Source organism: Bufo gargarizans, chromosome 1 (genome assembly GCF_014858855.1).
Source record: "Bufo gargarizans isolate SCDJY-AF-19 chromosome 1, ASM1485885v1, whole genome shotgun sequence".
NCBI classification, from domain to species: domain Eukaryota; kingdom Metazoa; phylum Chordata; class Amphibia; order Anura; family Bufonidae; genus Bufo; species Bufo gargarizans.
Window position 1 is genome coordinate 370,792,407 of NC_058080.1, and position 17,968 is coordinate 370,810,374.

The 17,968-nt window shown below is 43.1% G+C and overlaps 1 protein-coding gene across 3 annotated transcripts in view; it reads left to right on the top strand.

Annotated features, from left to right (window-relative positions):
• Window positions 1-17,968, top strand: part of LOC122920348 (transducin-like enhancer protein 1) — a 56,649-nt gene that overhangs the window by 31,417 nt on the left and 7,264 nt on the right. For all 3 annotated transcript variants that reach the window (XM_044269794.1, XM_044269801.1, XM_044269785.1), the window contains exons 3-15: window positions 6,876-7,003; window positions 7,273-7,336; window positions 9,415-9,459; window positions 13,143-13,205; window positions 13,310-13,384; window positions 13,842-14,031; window positions 15,688-15,704; window positions 16,526-16,630; window positions 16,806-16,850; window positions 16,946-17,101; window positions 17,259-17,397; window positions 17,482-17,651; window positions 17,752-17,822. In XM_044269794.1, coding sequence (XP_044125729.1) covers window positions 6,876-7,003; window positions 7,273-7,336; window positions 9,415-9,459; window positions 13,143-13,205; window positions 13,310-13,384; window positions 13,842-14,031; window positions 15,688-15,704; window positions 16,526-16,630; window positions 16,806-16,850; window positions 16,946-17,101; window positions 17,259-17,397; window positions 17,482-17,651; window positions 17,752-17,822 — 1,268 coding nt within the window. The remainder of the gene's footprint in view (window positions 1-6,875; window positions 7,004-7,272; window positions 7,337-9,414; window positions 9,460-13,142; window positions 13,206-13,309; window positions 13,385-13,841; window positions 14,032-15,687; window positions 15,705-16,525; window positions 16,631-16,805; window positions 16,851-16,945; window positions 17,102-17,258; window positions 17,398-17,481; window positions 17,652-17,751; window positions 17,823-17,968) is intronic.

A 17,968-nucleotide genomic window follows, 5' to 3' on the forward strand; every position in this document is an offset into this window, starting at 1 on the left:
TGATATATCCCAAGATTGAAGATCTTTTGCAGCTCAGTCTAATCCCATTGATTAGTAAATTGAGGTCCAAAGTTACGGTATGGCTTCGACTTATCTAGAGCTGATAGAATATCCCTAGTGAAGATGGTGATATTACCTCAACTCCTCTATATCCTTAGGAACTCTCCAATATGGATTGACAATAAGGTTTTCAAACTAATTAAAATAATTAATGATTTACTTTGAGGAAGAACGGGGGTAAGGTTAAGGTTGGAGTACCTTTTTATAAACCGTTGGAACAGGGAGGGTTGAATCTTCAATACTTTAAGGGCTACTTTATAGCTGCACAGCTATGGCTTTATTGCCAATGGGATAAAAGTTTAGTTGTCGGACCTTGGTTAGGGGTTCCTTAAATGATATGTTTGCGCTATTAGAGTCCGGGCGATTACAGAAAAAGGGGTATAACACCACCTAGACGTCCAAAAGAGATCAGGGTGGGGGCATACTTAAGTGGGACACTTGAGTATGCCCCCACCCTGATCTCTTTTGGACGTCTAGGTGGTGTTCTACCCCTTTTTCGGTGTTCATTATATATTTTTGTGTAGTGTTCCAAAGTGTGTACTCTGTCTCCTTCTGTCATAATTTTGACCAGGGCCTTATCAGGGTATCCTATTAGGATCAGAGTTCCTGTCTGGGCCACCCCTTGCGGGGCTTTTTGGACCCCGTCCTTTGGATACTTTATAGGGGGTCACAGGACAAGTAGGGAGGTACTAGGGCTAGTGGGCATTACACAATACTACCCCCGCCGCCCAAATTGACCTTCCACTTTGCACCTGATTTATTCCCCTAGTGACATTTCTGTGTGTTGTCTGTACTTGCCCAAGATAGGGCACGTCTTATTTGTTGTCTGTCTAGTAGGGGCTATTTTATCTCCTATTTTATTAAAAGCTAAGTTTTATTTAGTCTACTGCCCTTTTAGTTTCATTTAGGTGGGGATAAGTATTGGCAAAAAAATATTTTATATGTTGCGCAGGTGGTTAGAAATGAAGTGGTACTCCCATTCTTGGAAATGGCACAAAGGGAAAATTTGGTTTTATCTTGGTTTAGGTATTTTCAGTTACGTTCGGCACTTTCTAGTGTAAAGGGTAAGTTTGTTTGAGTTAGACACTTCTACACCCTTGAATGACTTGATGGGAAATTTTGGGTCAGAAGGTCAAGATTTCCCAACTGTATAAATTAATGTAAGCACTATTCAATAATATATGCTCCCCCGGACAAAGGGCTTGGGAAGTGGATTGTTCAATGAGTCAATTAGTGAGTGGGAAAATATTTTAGCTAATTTAAGACTAGTGTCTCATAATTTCAGTCACGTGGTGGTTCAATTTCATATTTTACATAGAATATACGCCAGTATGGCTTAACGTGGTTTGAGAAGCACTTCTAATTGTCCACTGTGCGAGTTACCCAGAGCTGATTTACACATGTTCTGGTCCTGTAGAGAATTAATAGAATATTGGAGGGCCATTAATAACTATTGCCCAAAAAATTGAAAGTAGTGATTCTGTTTATGGAACAATGCTGGATACTTGGCGATCTTTTCCAGGTTAATTGTTAGATGTATAAAAAGATTGTTAATTAAAATAATGGTTTTGGCGAGACTCTTGATTACAACGGTCTGGTTTTCACAAAACATACCTAGTGTATCTACATGGTTAAATTTGGTTAATAGGATCAAGAGTTAAGAAAGTATTCTATAAAAGCAAAGAAATATTGAAGAGAAATGGAATAGGATATGGGGGAGTTGAAGGTTTCCCTATCCCCACCCCATCGGTATCCCTTCTCCGTTTTGTTGATGGAGGGAATAGGATATGCATCGCAATGAGGAGGGAGGGTAGTAGGGGTAAGGGGGGGGGGAGGAGTAATGTTGATTTGATTTCTGTACGGTGATGATGACTTTATTTTTTTCTTCTAATACATTTTTTGGGGGGGAAAAAAAAAAAATCTTGTAGAAAGCCTTTCCAGAAGAGTGGAAGATAATTTTGCTGCAATGGGAGAACCAAATCTCTGGAATGGTGCGGACCCATTCATTCTCTATGGGGCAGGAATGGATGCATCCACATTTCCAGAGCGCAGCCCCGAACTTCCGGTCCGCGGCTCTGGAAAAAAATAGAACATGTTCTATGGGGGTGGCGGCCGGGTGTACTGCGGATCCGTGTGAATGGACCCTAATGCCTATAGACTTAGAATGAGATGTCAACTCCTGTAAATGTCACAATACTTTTATCCATGTACTGTAGTGTAGCTGAGCTGCAAAATAAGGGACATTATTATGGAAAACCAGCAGCCCTGCAGTTGTGCTGAGGACAGCTCTTCAATAAGTCATATGTGGAAGGTTTATATATACAAAGAAAGTCCAGCTCGCCCACAATCCAAGAACACCTGCGTGCACGGAAAATGGCTGGTGAGCCTCTGTAGCGTTAATACTTGAAAGCAAGGAGTTCCAGCACTTACGTTTTTGGTAGCTAAAATTTCGTCTTATTCAGGCAGTAGACAAATTGTACAGGACATCCACCCACAAGTGTAGAAAACTTGACGCGTTTCGAACAAAAGTTATTAAGAATAAGTACTTTTGTTCGAAACGCGTCAAGTTTGCTACACTTATGGGTGGATGTCCTATACAATTTGTCTACTGCCTGAATAAAAGACGAAATTTTAGCTACCAAAAACGTAAGTGCTGGAATTCCTTGCTTTCAAGTATTAATGCTACAGAGGCTCACCAGCCATTTTCCGTGCATGCAGGTGTTCTTGGATTGTGGGTGAGCTGGACTTTCTTTGTATATGTACCCACTGCTGGTGTAATCCGTGACTCCCCTCACACCTGATGGTTTGAAAGCTATTTCATATGTGGAAGGTTGACTGAACAGTCACCAGAAGGTGAAGCATCAGTACTAGTAAGGATAAAGGGCTAAAGACTTACTACTGTGAATACTTGTATTGAATTCGGAGCACTTAGCCACCAACTGAAAACATTGCTCTTAGGGTCCATTCACACGTCCGTTTTTTCTTTCCTGATCTGTTCCGTTTTTTCAGGAACAGATCAGGACCAGATCTGGACCCATTCATTTTCAATGGGTCCTGGAAAAAATCGGACAGCACAATGTGTGCTGTCCGTTTCCGTTGTTCCGTTCCGCATGTCCGTTTAAATATAAAACATGTCCTATTCTTGTCCTGAAAAATCGGATCCTGGTACAATACAAAGTCAATGGATCCGCAAAAAACGGATGACATTCGGATGTCATTCCGTATGTCATCCGTTTTTTGCGGATTCCGTTCCTGGAAACACATAACAAATTTTTTTTTTTTTTTTTTTTTTTTTTTTTTCAATTTTTTTTCAAAGAAATCCAAGCAACTTTATTTGATTATTGAAATGTATACATGCTCCCGTTTTTTGCGGATCCGCAAAAAACGGATGACATACGGAAACATTTTCAGGAACAACGGATCCGCAAAAAACGGACCGTTTTTCAGGATGAAAAAAAACAGGACGTGTGAATGGACCCTTAACCCATACCAGTGTCACTTAGGACAGTGTTACTCAACTCCAGTCCTCAGGGACCACCTGCCCGCCATATCAGAATATCCCACAGAATGAAGACCTGTGGTTAGTCCTGATGCATTTACACTAATTTATATCACCTCCTCAATTAAAGGAAATCCTGAAAACTTGATCGGTAGATAAGCCCTGAGGACTGCAGTTGAGGAACACTAAGGGTCCATTCACACGTCCGTTTTTTCTTTCCTGATCTGTTCCGTTTTTTCAGGAACAGATCAGGACCAGATCTGGACCCATTCATTTTCAATGGGACCTGGAAAAAATCGGACAGCACAATGTGTGCTGTCCGTTTCCGTTGTTCCGTTCCGCATGTCCGTTTAAATATAAAACATGTCCTATTCTTCTCCTGAAAAATCGGATCCTGGTACAATACAAAGTCAATGGATCCGCAAAAAACGGATGACATTCGGATGTCATTCCGTATGTCATCCGTTTTTTGCGGATTCCGTTCCTGGAAACACATAACAATTTTTTTTTTTTTTTTTTTTTTTTTTTTTTTCAAAGAAATCCAAACAACTTTATTTGATTATTGAAATGTATACATGTTCCCGTTTTTTGCGGATCCGCAAAAACGGATGACATACGGAAACATTTTCAGGAACAACGGATCCGCAAAAAACTGACCGTTTTTCAGGATGAAAAAAAACAGGACGTGTGAATGGACCCTAAGGGTACTTTCTGACTAGCATTTATCTTTTCCAGCATTGAGTTCTGTCCTAGGGGCTCTACTGGAAAAGAACTGATCAGTTTTATCCTAATGCATTCTGAATGGAGAGCAATCCGTTCACTATGCATCAGGATGTCTTCAGGTCAGTCTTTTGACTTTTCAGGACTGAGATAAAACCTCAGCATGCTACGGTATTATCTCAGCCCGAAAATAAACTGAACACTTGCCTGAATGCTGGATCCAGCATTTTTTTTTCCTTAGGAATGTATTATCCGGTATTCTGGTCTGCGCATGCATGGACCTTTTAAAAATGTGAAAAATAAATAAATACCGGATCCGTTTTGCCTGATGACACTGGGAAAACTGATCCGGTATTGCAATGCATTTTTCCAGGATCCTGGTCAGCCTGAAAATGCCTGATCAGTCTGAAAAAATTTTGTGCGTTTGCATACAGTTTGCCTGATCAGGCAGGCAGTTCAGGCAACAGAACTGCCTGCCGGAATCAAACAATGCAAGTGTGAAAGTACCCTCAGTATACATGTGGCAACCAGCTACATAAAGACCAGAAGGATGAGGATACATTCACGTGGCAGAAGAGTGAAGGCACCGCATAAAAGCATTACGTGTGTAGGTCAAGAGTCACAGTAAATTTATGTTCAGTTATCCATGTCACAAATCAACAAACTTGCTATGTATGTTTGATGTGCTAGCCGTTTGTTTGCATGTGTGGCCATTTAGCTTGTTTTTGGCATGTATACAAGTTGTGGTGAGCTTTATCGTTGCCCTAGGCTACATGGATCCCATCAGTCTGGTAGCCTGTAACCCTAGAGATACTGGCTTGTACTTTCTGTTGTCACCAAATTGAAATTGTCTGGAATGTTTTATTTTTGTTGTACTTTGTACCTCTCTGCCATAGCTAGTGTTGAACGAACCTTCTGTTTTCAAGTTCGGGTTATCTAAGAATTCCGTTATGGATTCCGCTACCACGGAACATAACTTATGGTCCGTGGTAGCGGAATCCATAACAGAATTTTTAGATATGCTGAACTTGAAAACAGAAGTTTGCTCATCCATAGCCATTGTGGAGATCCCACGGATTGAAATTATGTTTATTAGAGCTTTTGTGGGGTGCTAGAAAACCCTAAGCACTTGGATTGGTTACAAGTCTGTATTTCTTCCTATGTGACTACAACAAAATGTGTAATCTTTGGGTCCAGTTGCAGGCTCAAGTGCTGTCCTTATGACTAGTCTTCAGCATCTTTTTACAGAAGATAATAATAATAATAATAATAATATTATCATTATCATTATTAGTCTAGCATATTTGCTACTTTACTTGGTGATGGCAGGAAAGGCGCTCTGACGCGCAAGAGCGAACCCAGGCCCATTACCCTGGTATGAGGTACAAGTCAAGTTCCGTCTGCTTGCTGAATGCTGATACCATCTTGGTTTTTCAAGCATTTTAGAATCTAAACACTGTAGGGCAGATTTATCATAGACTGGCGGTGTACGCTGGTCTATGATAAGCAGGCGCGGTGCCGGAGGCAGCACTTAATTTATCAGTAAAGGATACACCTTGTCATAAATTAGGTACAGCATCCGGCAATCCATGCTCCTATACTGATATCTATGCCAACCCTTCCCTTGGATGGCGTAGATTTCAATGTTCATTTATACCAGAAAACTGGCTTAAAACATAAATGTGCTGGGCCAATGTCCTGCCCCCTTTTTGGGAGGGTGAAAAGGCTACAGAGAAATGCCACTTGTGCAAAAACTGGTATACATTAATGATAAATCTGCATGTGTATATGTAGTGGGACATTTATTAAAACTGGTGTAAAGGAAAACTGGCTTGATAGCCCATAAAAATTTATCAGATTCCTCCTTTCATTTTCCCGAGCTCCTTTGGAAAATGTAAGGTGGACTCAGGTGGTCCAAAAGAAACAGTCTTTATTGCTGATGGCAACACATCCAGTTTTCATTTCTTAAAGGGGGTGCACCTTCTGGACATTTATGGTATACCGATAGGTGCAGGCCCACATCTCAAGAACGGGTCTCTGTGAGTAACTGGAGAGTGTGCCATGCTTCCCGTTCACAGCAGGGAATAGTTCTTGAGCTGGCCAATAAATGAGATGGGAATACCTCTTTAAATTATTCTCATAAAAAGAAAGTGGATATCTGGTTGCTATGAGTAACAAGTCAGTGTTTTTTTTTTGTTTTTTTTTTGGGGGGGGGGTTATATGAATATTTAAAAGTCTAGTACCCCTATATTTTGATCTAGTTAGGGATTTGCGATCTTTAGCTTGAATAGCAGCTAACACTAGATTGGTTGTGCTGCTTTCTAATATCTATCACTGGGCTTGCTGTCAGTGAGTGGAGATCCTTGATGCTGTGAACAAGCAGAGCATGTTAGCCAAGGCTCTCAGACGTTTGCTGCTGCCGCTTAATCTTTTAGCTGGCTTCAGCTATCGTTTCTTGTCTGGCTACTTCAGCTGGCATATGGTGTGTGCTCAGATGACTTCTGAGGAGTCCAGTAATTGGTCTTCTGATTTTGGACACACAAGTGTAAGCAGTTTCTACAGATTCAGTTAAATTTTTTATTTTTTTTCCCTCCAGACACACTTGCAAGCATCAGTGGCAGCTGGAGCAGGTTCCGGCCCTCCCCAAAGCCTCAAACTCACCTACCCGGAGACATTGGATCGGATTAAGGAGGAGTTTCAGTTCCTCCAGAGCCAATACCACAGGTAAGGTCCACCATATTAGGGGTTTTCTGTCTTCCTAACCCACAGTGCTGACCATAGTTCTGTATAACAATCATCTGAGCTCCCCCAATGGACTGCTTTTTGGTAACTTGTGTTAATCGGGTGGATTTCTAATAGTAATTCTGTTAGATTGTTATAATAATAATAAGTCACTGTTAGTGCAGGTTTCAACAAGGTGGGCCAGCCCTTCAAGGTGACCAAATTAGAAATGCATTTTACTGATTGCTCTGCTCTTCTGTCATTGTCTGAAGTTTAAAGATGGAGTGTGAGAAGCTAGCAACAGAGAAGACGGAGATCCAGAGGCACTACGTAATGGTGAGTTGACATAAAGATGCAAAATGATCCTTGAGGATGTCAGTATGACAGGTATGTGGCAGTAGACTTGTCCAAGAACTTTGATCAGCATGGTGGTCAGCCCAAAAAAGACAGGGCAGTTTTACTAGATGTGTTCCCCTTTTTAAAAAGGACTCTCAAATGTGGATTGTTTAGAACTTGGCTAAGCAAAACCCAGCACATTTCTATTCACACATGCGTCCAGTGATGCAAGACGAAAAGGACATCAAAAATACATGACTTTCTGGAACAATAGTGTAATGGTTACCTTTTACGTTGGAGGACCTGTCACCTCTCCTGACATGTCTTTCAGGAAATAATTGTATTCTTCATAAAAGAACAATTGTAGACCATTTCAGAACTGAGTTGTAAAGTTCCTAATTGACTGCTATAAATTCACAGCTGAGTGTTACTATTTGGAGGTGTCTCTAAAGACTTGCACTGTCCAGTCAGTGACTGCTGACACTGCACAGACGCACCCTTGAAAAGAATGGTAATACCAAGTTGTCAGTTTTTCATAAATATTCAGGAGGAATAACAGGAACGAGCAGCAGAACATCGTTTTGAGAGAAGCTGCTTCAGAATTGTTGTTTTGTAGAAAATACAAGTATTTAATAAAACGGACATGTTACAGGTGGCAAAAGATCCTCCTTAAGGCTGGGTTCACACCTGAGCGTTTTACAGCGCGTTCCTACGCGCTGTAAAACGTTCAACAAGGAGAAACCAATGATTCCCTATGGGAATGGTTCTCACCTGGGCGTTTTACAGCGCGTACGATCGCGCTGTAAAACGCCCGACGCCCCAAGAAGTACATGAGCTTCTTTGGGGCGTCTTGTCGCGCGTTCCCGTACATAGACTTTCAGGAACGCGCGACAATGGGCGTTCGCTTGTCTCTGTATGCGCGATTGCAAACGCCGGTACGGTACAATCTCGCATACAGAGCTCTCCTTTCAGAACGCTCAGGTGTGAACCCAGTGTAAGGGGTATTCTGGTGTTTGGATGAGAAACTTGAAGGATGGCTGCAGGGTCACTACACACAGAACAGTACAACACTAATCCTAGATCCTAAACATTTATAGTTCATGGTTTTTGTCACCCTCGGTGCAGCAAGGGTAGGCCTGACTTCAGCAGTCCCATCATGCATTGCTGACACCTATTCCATGGTATTCCCCTGGCTGCTGAAGAGCAAGTCTCCCCTGTGTACATTTCACATTGTGCTCCCTCACTGCTTAGCGTCTCACGTTAGTTCCCAGTTACATCCTCCTAGAACTCCTACAGCTGGAACTGAGCATGCTCAACCGGCCGCAGCTGAACTGCAGGACGTGACCCTAGGTCATATTTTGGGGCAGTGCTGAGTGGTTGCGCTTTCAACTGCTGAAAAGCTTTAACAACTATATATTGAGGAAATATATGTATTTAACTTATTATTTTATTTTTTTAATACCCTTCTAAATGGAGCATGTTCTTGGGTATTCCAAGGTGTTGGCAACTGCTAATTATACAAGCCCCTTCTTGAAGGCTAAAAGCATTGCCATATGGCAGTGATGGCGAACCTATGGCACGGGTGCTTGAGGCTGCACTCAGAGCCCTCTCTGTGGGCACCCGCCCCCTGGAAAAAGTCTATGGTGTACCAATATGCCTTAGACTATTCATGCCATTAATCAGCGCAGGGCGCACTATGAGCGGCACAGGCAGCGCACTGAATGTAGGCAGGCTGTTATAGATAAATTATAAAGTACATGGAAGATATACCATATTGGTATTTGGGTTAAATTGTTGGGTTGGCACTTTGCGATAAATATGTGGGTTTTGGGTTACAGTTTGGGCAATCAGTCTGTAAAAGGTTCGCCATCGCTGCCATATGGCATGCCCCTGCAGCCCTGGCTGCTATGAAATGGGAAGAATCAGCGCCAGGGCTCCTTGTTTTTGGGCAGCTGGTGGGCACTAAGCTTTGAAATGCTGCATGTCTTTCTGGACTGCATGGTAGAATCTCCCTGTTATAATGGCCAGCTCTGCGCTCTTACCTGGATACTGATGTTCACCTTTCTTATTTCTTTCAGTATTATGAAATGTCCTATGGGTTGAATATTGAAATGCACAAACAGGTAAATCCCAAATCGTCTTAAAGTATTTTTCTAGTTTTGGCTTAGACTTATTTTTTTTTATTTTTTATACGATCCTTTTTCTTTCTGCCTTTTGTGCTTGTTGTTTCTTTGGCGGTGAACCACACCTGTTTGTTTGTGTTTCTTCTGCCCACTCCTTCCTTCGTCATGTTCTCCCTCCTCTGCTCGCTGTGGTAGCAGCGTACTCATTCCTCATGCTGTGTGAGTTAAAGTAGCAGTAAATTGCACATTAATGACCGAGGCCTTCCTCCTCCTGCAAAGACATAAAATCCATCACAGCCCCTGGAGGCAACGTCTTCCCTGCCGTACTCGCTCAGTCCTGGCAGCGGTGCCATTAAGACAACAGGGGAAGACGTTTCTGTCTTGTGGTGTCCTCTCTTGTGTCCTTCACATAATACATCGCTCACTCGGCTAGGTGTCCCCCACCCCCTCCTTTATTCCGCTGGGATATGGACGAGTCTTTTTGATTAGTACTTTAATGTGGAGATGATTATTCTTAGAATGGGCACAGGCTTTGTTACCCATTATGTGTAGCGATAGATCTTGAGATCTCTATCACTGTACAACTGCATCATGGCTAAAGATTACAGTATGGATTCGTAGATCCTTTGTGTAACAGATGTACATTTCACATATCCTAAATGGCTTCCCTGATATCAGGAGAAGGGTCTGGAAACCTTGCCAAAACTTTGGGTGGCTCGTGCCAGTATCTTGGTATTTCTCCTGCCCTGACCTTTATTTAAAAAAAGATGAAATACTGCTGCATGCAGTGGTATTTCGTCCAGCAGAAAGCTGGTATTCATGCCAGGACACCATTTTATTGATTGGGATTGGCATGTGCCCGATCCAGCAATTCTGTTACTATGCCGGAGCAGGATACTTGAATTTAAATGCCAATCTGTACCCAGCTGTACCAATATCCCAACCACTCCTGTTCGTGTTTCCCGGGTTCCTTAAACTAAACTCTACTTCCTGGTCCCTCTCGACACAGGAAACGTGATTGCTTAGCCAGTCACTGACTGTGGTAGGTCAGTCACAGGCAGTCCTTGTCGGAGTAGTTTTTTCTCTGAAACTTTTACAGAGGACCGCCCCCTCTCCCGACATGTCTTAGTAATAAAAATTCTGGCGCATCTATTCTTATGACTATGCTGTGCCATATATAAATTGCCAGCAGTCTTCTCTTAAGGTCCAACTGGATGTTGGACTGTGTGTCACCGCACAATCAGACACTGACTGCACTGATTTGATATTGTTAGACAGAACCCTAACTGGTAACACAGAGTTGGTTGGACCTCTTTTAAATATGCATACTCTTTAAATCAGTGCTGTTCCACTAATCCAGTGTTATTGACCCCACACACACAGTTTAATAGAGTTGACCCTGCTGACTGGTGCTTAAACCTTCCACAATACCATGTAGGGTTAGCTTAGCTGAATGCAATGTAATGACACCTTTCACTTATCAATCGGTTTGATTCTGGAGGAAAAAGTACTTCTAATCCATATGCAGATGATCAGATAGATAAGTGCACTGAGGGCAGTTCCAAGCCTGCCAGCCCTTCCCTCTACTTGATTGACAGGGCCTCCTCCTTGCATAGTCATTTAGCTACACTAGCCCTACACAGCATTTTGTCTTTGAAGGCACTCAGCAGTTAGCACAGTGAGCTACAACTCGTTACGTTATTTAGCTTACTGCTGCTGTGAAGGAAAGCTGGTATCCGCTAGTATAATAGTACATTATAGAACAGGGATCAGCAACCTTCGGCACTCCAGCTGCTGTGAAACTACAACTCCCAGCATGCTCCTTTCAATTCTGTGGAAGTTCAGAGAACAGCCAAGCAAGTGTGCATGATGAGAGATGTAGTTTCACAGCACCTGGAGTGCCAGAGGTTGCTGATCACTGTTATAGAATTTGGATAAGTGTTGCGGCTCTATTTTCTCGCTAGTCCTAGGTGACTATGTCCACAGAACAGCGTAATGTGTGATGCTCTAAGGTGCAGCGGTATTTGTTGAGCCGATTCTCTGAATATTTGCCGGGTTGCAGTCTGATCTGTGTCAGTCTCCATTATAGTTAATGGGGCCTGACTGCATTCCTGCAGCTTTCGGCAATGCCGGATACAGAGATCCAGCAAGCTTTCCTGCCGTATCTGAGAAACGCTAGGGAGTCACTCCAGAATGATCTGCCATGTTAAAAGTCCAAACAAAGGAGGAAGTTAAAGGGGTATTCTGGTAGGTACAAGTTATCCTCTATCCTGGAGATAGCTGGGTACAGCGCTCTACTACCTCCAGAATTCCAATAGAAATGAGTGGAGCAGCCACGCACATGTGTGACCAGCCACTCCTCTCATTTTAGGGGAGCAGCAAGGGGACTGCTGGAGGTATGGAGCCCCTGTTCTTGTGATTGGTGGGAGTCCCAGCGGTAGGACCCCCACCAATCTGATGATTATCCCCTACCCTGTTGATGGGGGATAACTTTTACCAACCAGAATACCCCATTAAAGGGATAAGCCAGGAGTTGATATTGAGTTGATATCTTTTTCTCAAGATTGTTCATCAATATTAGAATGTATTGGCTCCGATGAACCAAAGTTATTACTTTGCGAAATCTCGCAAGGCTTTGCATAATAACTTCATAAACTTCTACTGTAAAAAAACTTGGAACCGAACCAGAGTTTGTGAAAAAGTTTTTTCCAGTAGAAATGTATTTTTGAAGTTTTTACCCAAAGTCTCGCGAGACTTCGCGAAGTAATAGCTTAGGCTCATCGGAGCCAATACAGTCTAATACTGTACGGAGCGCTCGCTCCATACAGTATTCAAACAAAGTTTTATGCGAATCATCAGAATTTGATTCGCTCATCCCTAATCCAGATCAGATCGGCGGTCTTCTGGGACCCCTGCCGATTAGCTGTTAGAAGAGGCTGCAGTGCTCTGAGTGATTAGGCCAGTGGCCTCGCACTGCCTAGTTACAGCTCTGCTCCATTCGAATTAATGGGGCTGAGCTGCGATACCAAGCATAGCCGCTATACAATATATGGCGCTGTGTTTGGTAAGCTGCCAGGAGTCCGCAGCGCTCACAGGAGCTCTGACAAGCGCCATGGGTTCCGCGACTCAGACCCCTGTCAATGTGACACTGATGAGGATATCCTTTCCAGGATAACTCTTTAATAAAGAGCCAGGACAGGGTGTAGAATACATGGAGTGGCTTCAAAAAAACGGTATCCAGAGGACTATCCACCCAAACTTCACATATAGGCTGTTAATGGGGTCACTATGTTTGATGGCCCTGCACTTACTCCTGATATAACTGCTTACCATTGTATTGAGTGGCTAGTGGTGGGTGTTTGTCCTACGTGATATATACTGAATGCTGTGGTGTGTACGCCGCTTATTTACAGGGTATTGCGCATGGCTAGAGTTATGTGATGGCTGTTTTCGTATGCTTCAGTGAGGAATCTGGAAGCGTGTATCAACACATTTAGACAATCAAATAGTTTTCACGACTTACGGACTGTAAATTTTTTATTAGCATTCTTCTTACCTAGATTTTAATATGCTTTCTGTCCATCTTTTTTTTTTTTTTCTTGCTCTGATGTTATTGCTTTCTACATTAGCATTACAATTCTAGTTTATCCCAGGTTATGTTGACTTATTTTGTACTCTTCTAGACTGAAATTGCCAAACGTCTGAATGTTATATGTGCCCAGTTGGTGCCATTTCTGTCTCAAGAGGTGAGATTTTTCGTTGGCTTAAATTGCTTTCCTTTCTTAAAATGTGCTTTATTCTATTATTTCTTGTAATTTCACCTGACACTTTGCTTTTCTTCAAAATCCAGCATCAACAACAAGTGGTCCAGGCAGTTGAACGAGCTAAGCAAGTGACGATGGCGGAGCTTAATGCAGCCATTGGAGTATGTTTGTTTTGGTTGTTTTTTTTTTTTTTTTTTAGTTTTTCCCCCTGTTTCTATGCTTTGCAGAGAGCCTTCTCGTTAGGTGCGGTGACCTTGAAACTGGTTCATAAATTGGAATGACGGACCTGCTTACTTCCAGAAGTAACTCCACGTTTGTCCACTGGTTGTGTGTGGTATTGCAGCTCAGTCACCTTCGCATCATTGCAGCTAGGCTGCAGTAACACACACAACCCTTGGACAGGTGTGGCGCTGTTTCTGGGGAAAGCAGCCATATTTTTTAATCCTGGAGAACACCTTTTTGAGGATTTTGAGATTCAATAAAATACATTGAATAATTAAGTAATTAAAATGTCAGTGTTTACGTTTATTTCCAAAACTAAAATGTATCTCCTTTTTTTTTTTTTTTTCTGTTTTCTTTTCTTTTCATGAACTGCCCTCTCCACAATGTGAATAACAGCACCAGCTCCAAGCTCAGCACCTCTCGCACCATGCACCTCCTATTCCACTAACGCCTCACCCATCTAGTCTGCAGTCTCACAACCTGGCGGCTGCCACCAGTGCCTCCAGCCTGCTGGCCCTTTCTGGTGTCCTTGGCCTACAGTCTCAGCTGGCAGCAAAAGAGGGGCTGGCCGACTCAGAGCACAGAGGTAAATCTAGATTGCTCAATTAAAAGGGTTGACCCATCTGGGAATTTATGGCATCCATGGGAGGATGTGCTATAAATGTCCAATAGATGATGGTCCCAAGAATGGGGGCTTTGTGATGTATCTCTGGGAATGGAGAGGAGACGACGCATGTGCAGCTCTCATTCACTGCTAAGAGACTTCCAAGAATAGCTGCGCAGGGGTGCTTGGCTGTTTTTGGAAGTCCCATAGCAGTGGATGGAGACCTGCTTCTATCGGTCATTTATAGCATATTCTGTGGACCTTAACTTTAGACACACATGCTCCATGATTAAAATGTTACATAGTGCAATTGCCCATTCTCTGGATTTCTGTCCTAGGAATGCAAAATGGTTTAGTAACCTGGGCGTTTGACTGTAGCGTATTCTTGAATCCCTTTCTTTTTCAGGCTGTCTTCTAATGGTCTGCCTGTTTATTGGTGAATTGCAGTCGACCATGCGGTTGTTGCCTGGTTATGTCTGCTTTAGGCGATCTTATCTTGACTTGCTGGTAATGGGTTTGAATGTGTGGCACATTCAGGAGACCAGAAACCTATATTAAAGGGGATGAGGAAGTGGTGTAAAGGGAAACTGGCTTAGTTGCCCATAGCAGCCAGTCAGATCTATCCTTTTATTTTCCAAAGCTCTGAAAAATGAAAGATGGAATCTGATTGGTTGTGATCAGCAACTAAGCCAATTTTCCTTTACACCGCTTTTGCTAAATCTCCCCCAATGTCTTGGATTGGAGTAATAGGTTTGCTTTTTCCTTCTTAGAAACGGCTCCATTCTTGTCCATTTGGTACTACAGCCCAGCCCCGTTCAAGTTAAAGGGTTTATCCCATGTATAATGTACAAAAATGAAAATTAGACATCACATAGTACATGACTATCTCGCTCTAACAAAGCTAGAACCAGCCCTGTACCTCATATGGATCCAGAGATCTTCCCATTGATTGCTGTGCTAGATTTATTTCAAGCTGGCATCTCACGGGGTGTGTCCTTTCTGCTGAAGCTGGTGGCATTTGAAGGATGGAACTGATCATGTGCTTCCGTCTCAGCAAGCTGGACAGTGAATTTAGAAAATGGGCAAACGGCAGGTGGCGCTATACAGTTAGATTTCAATGAATAAATGGGTGGCTATACAAATTTTTTTTACATGCAATTGCTAAAGATTTGACATCCAAGTGCTGGTTTGAAAAATGTAGAATATTTTTCGTGGGACAACCCCTTTTCACAAAAATGACGCTGTTTCTGGGCAAAATGCCGAACAAGCCATATACAAACATACCAGTAGTGTCATCACAGGCACACAGTAGACTAGAGCCTGAGAGCTGTGAACTCTTATTAATGTGTGGTGCTAAGATTTCTATGCATGGAAAACCAAGTGAAAGAGGATCTTTAGGTGCAAAGGGGAAATCTCATTTAGTGTTTTTCCCTTTCCACATAAGCCGACTGGTCCAGTGTATTGCTGGGGGGAAGGAGACTTCCAGTGGTGGGTGGTATCTGCTGGACAAATGGGGAGATCTAGATCTGTAGGGAAGAGTGAGATTTCTTAGTGGGAAAGCGATGATAAATTAATAATCTTGACTAAAATTAACCATATCTTTCCCTTTTCTCTTCTTGTACGTTTCCATGGAGACAGACAGAGACCCAGGGCCTGTAAGTATAGCGCTGTACTGTGTGAGGGGATGTGGGGAATATTGTCTGTCTAACCTGAGAACATGGGGCCTGCATTTGGTTTCTGATGAAGCTGTATCTGTGTGTGGGGGTGGGGATGGAATAAGTGGCACCCGGCATGGAGCCTTTTATTTACTGTGTCTTCAGATCCGGCACTTGGTGAATGTATTCCAGTTCCTCTGCTCGTCTTTTTACCAGTCTACTGGTTAAGTTCTGGGGCATCTGTCATTAAAGTGCTGTTTAGACCAGACCTTTAACCATTACACACACTACGACGTGCAGCTACATCATGGTGCGCTGTAAGGAGTATGGTGCAGGCTCAAGTGGGTGCGGGTGCCAGCTGTATTATATAGCCACAATGAACGGTGATGACGCTGATCCTAGTCTTTTAACCACTCAGATGCTGTGATCAATAGTTACCACAGCATCTGTGGGGTTAGGCAGAGGGAAGGGGCTCTCTCTGCCTTCCAATTGAAGACCCCATGGTGAAATTGCGGAGCTGCAATCTGTTGCCTTGACAGCCTGGGGCCGTAGGAAAGTTCCCAGGGCTGTCATGGCTAACTGCCACTAAATCCCATGCTCAGTTCCATTCAAGTGAAGGGGCCTGGGCTGCAATACCAAGCTTAACCACTATACAATGTATGGCGCTGTGCTTCGTAAGCTGTGAGAAGGCCGCGGCTTGGTCCCTTTCAAACAGAGTCAGACCCAATGACCTGTCCCTAACCTGAGGATATGTCACCAGTATTGTACTCCATGAAACCCATTTAATCCATTTTTTTATTTTTTTTTTACCTTTTTCACAGAGCTGTCTCACCCTTCCAAATGGGGAGCGTGTGCGAACCTTATCAGATTACCTGAACAGTAACAAAAAACGCAAAACAGAGGAAAAAGACTTTGGAACAGATTATGTGAGTCCTGGTTGTATCTTCTCCACTGTCTTCAAGAGGCGCCTGGCAGGAGAAATGGCTGCACATCAGAGCTACTTAACTTCAGAAACCCCAATAGATTTTTATTTATTTTTTAGTCCACCTATCAGACAGATTTAGGAAAAAAAAGCCCTCAAATCTGGTTTCCTTTTTACAGGGCAGTGATGCTGACCGCAGTGAAGACAATCTTGTGGTGGATGAGGTAAGTTATTTTTTTTTTTTAGATGATCCTTCAGCATCAAAGGAGAAAAATCTAAGCAAATGGTAGTAAGCTCCAATAAGTGATTGTCTTCCCAGGATCCTGCTTCACCTCATAGTGTCCATTCCTATTCCTCACGGGAAAACGGTGTAGATAAATCCAACCTACAGAGAAAGGACCCTCCTTCAGCAAGTCCAAACTCTATGACTTCGTCTAGCAGCGTATCCCCTTCCAGGAGCAAGGATCTTCCCACGGTACTTGCATTCTGACCTCAGTGATACAAAGGGGTAGAGGATGTTAAACGATTCACAGCCAGGGCATGCATACACTGTTGGGATTCATTATGGAGGTGGATCGTTAGAATCCCTCTGTTACTTGTCTTCTGTAGATGATATTGGGTTTCTTTTCTAGCAAGTAGAAAAGGCTGGGACGCCAGGCCTGAAGTCTAGTACCCCAAATTCTCAGAGTGACATGAGCACACCTGGACCTAGTGGTGCTAGTGCTTCTCAGTTCCGACCGCTCTCCAGTAAGTCTGCCATGGACCCTCTAGGTGAGTAGAAGGTATCGGTGGAAAAGTTTAAAGCCATCTCCGTCTAGTTTTGTGCCTAATGTAATCTCTAAAATTACTTCACAGCCCTTGGACTTCGGGGCCCCATGGGAACACAGGGTGGCTATCCAGCTGCGTTTAGTATTGCTCATCCTTCTGTAAATGCTGAGGGAGCCGCAGCCTATGCTGGTCTTCACATCATGTCTCCACAGATCAACGGGGCAGCTGCTGCAGGAACGTACGGAAGATCCTCTTTAGTAAGTGACATCATTTTTAGCCTTTTTGTGCGTTACTTATTGAGGTGGTTTACTTCTTTTTACTAGGTTTTCTTACTCATTACTTCTGTTACCCTTGTAGGTTGGTTATGACCCCCATGCACACATGCGAAGTTTAGGGGCTGCTATTCCAGGAGCTGCATCTGGAAAACCGTGAGTGCTGGGGGTGGTTAACATTTGTTCTCCGTTATCTCTTACTAATCAGTGCCTTGGCAGCAAATACGGAGACATCACGACCATCTCTTGCATGATTACGATTGATCTTTTTCTTTGTTGCATCCTTTGGCGTTATTGGAATA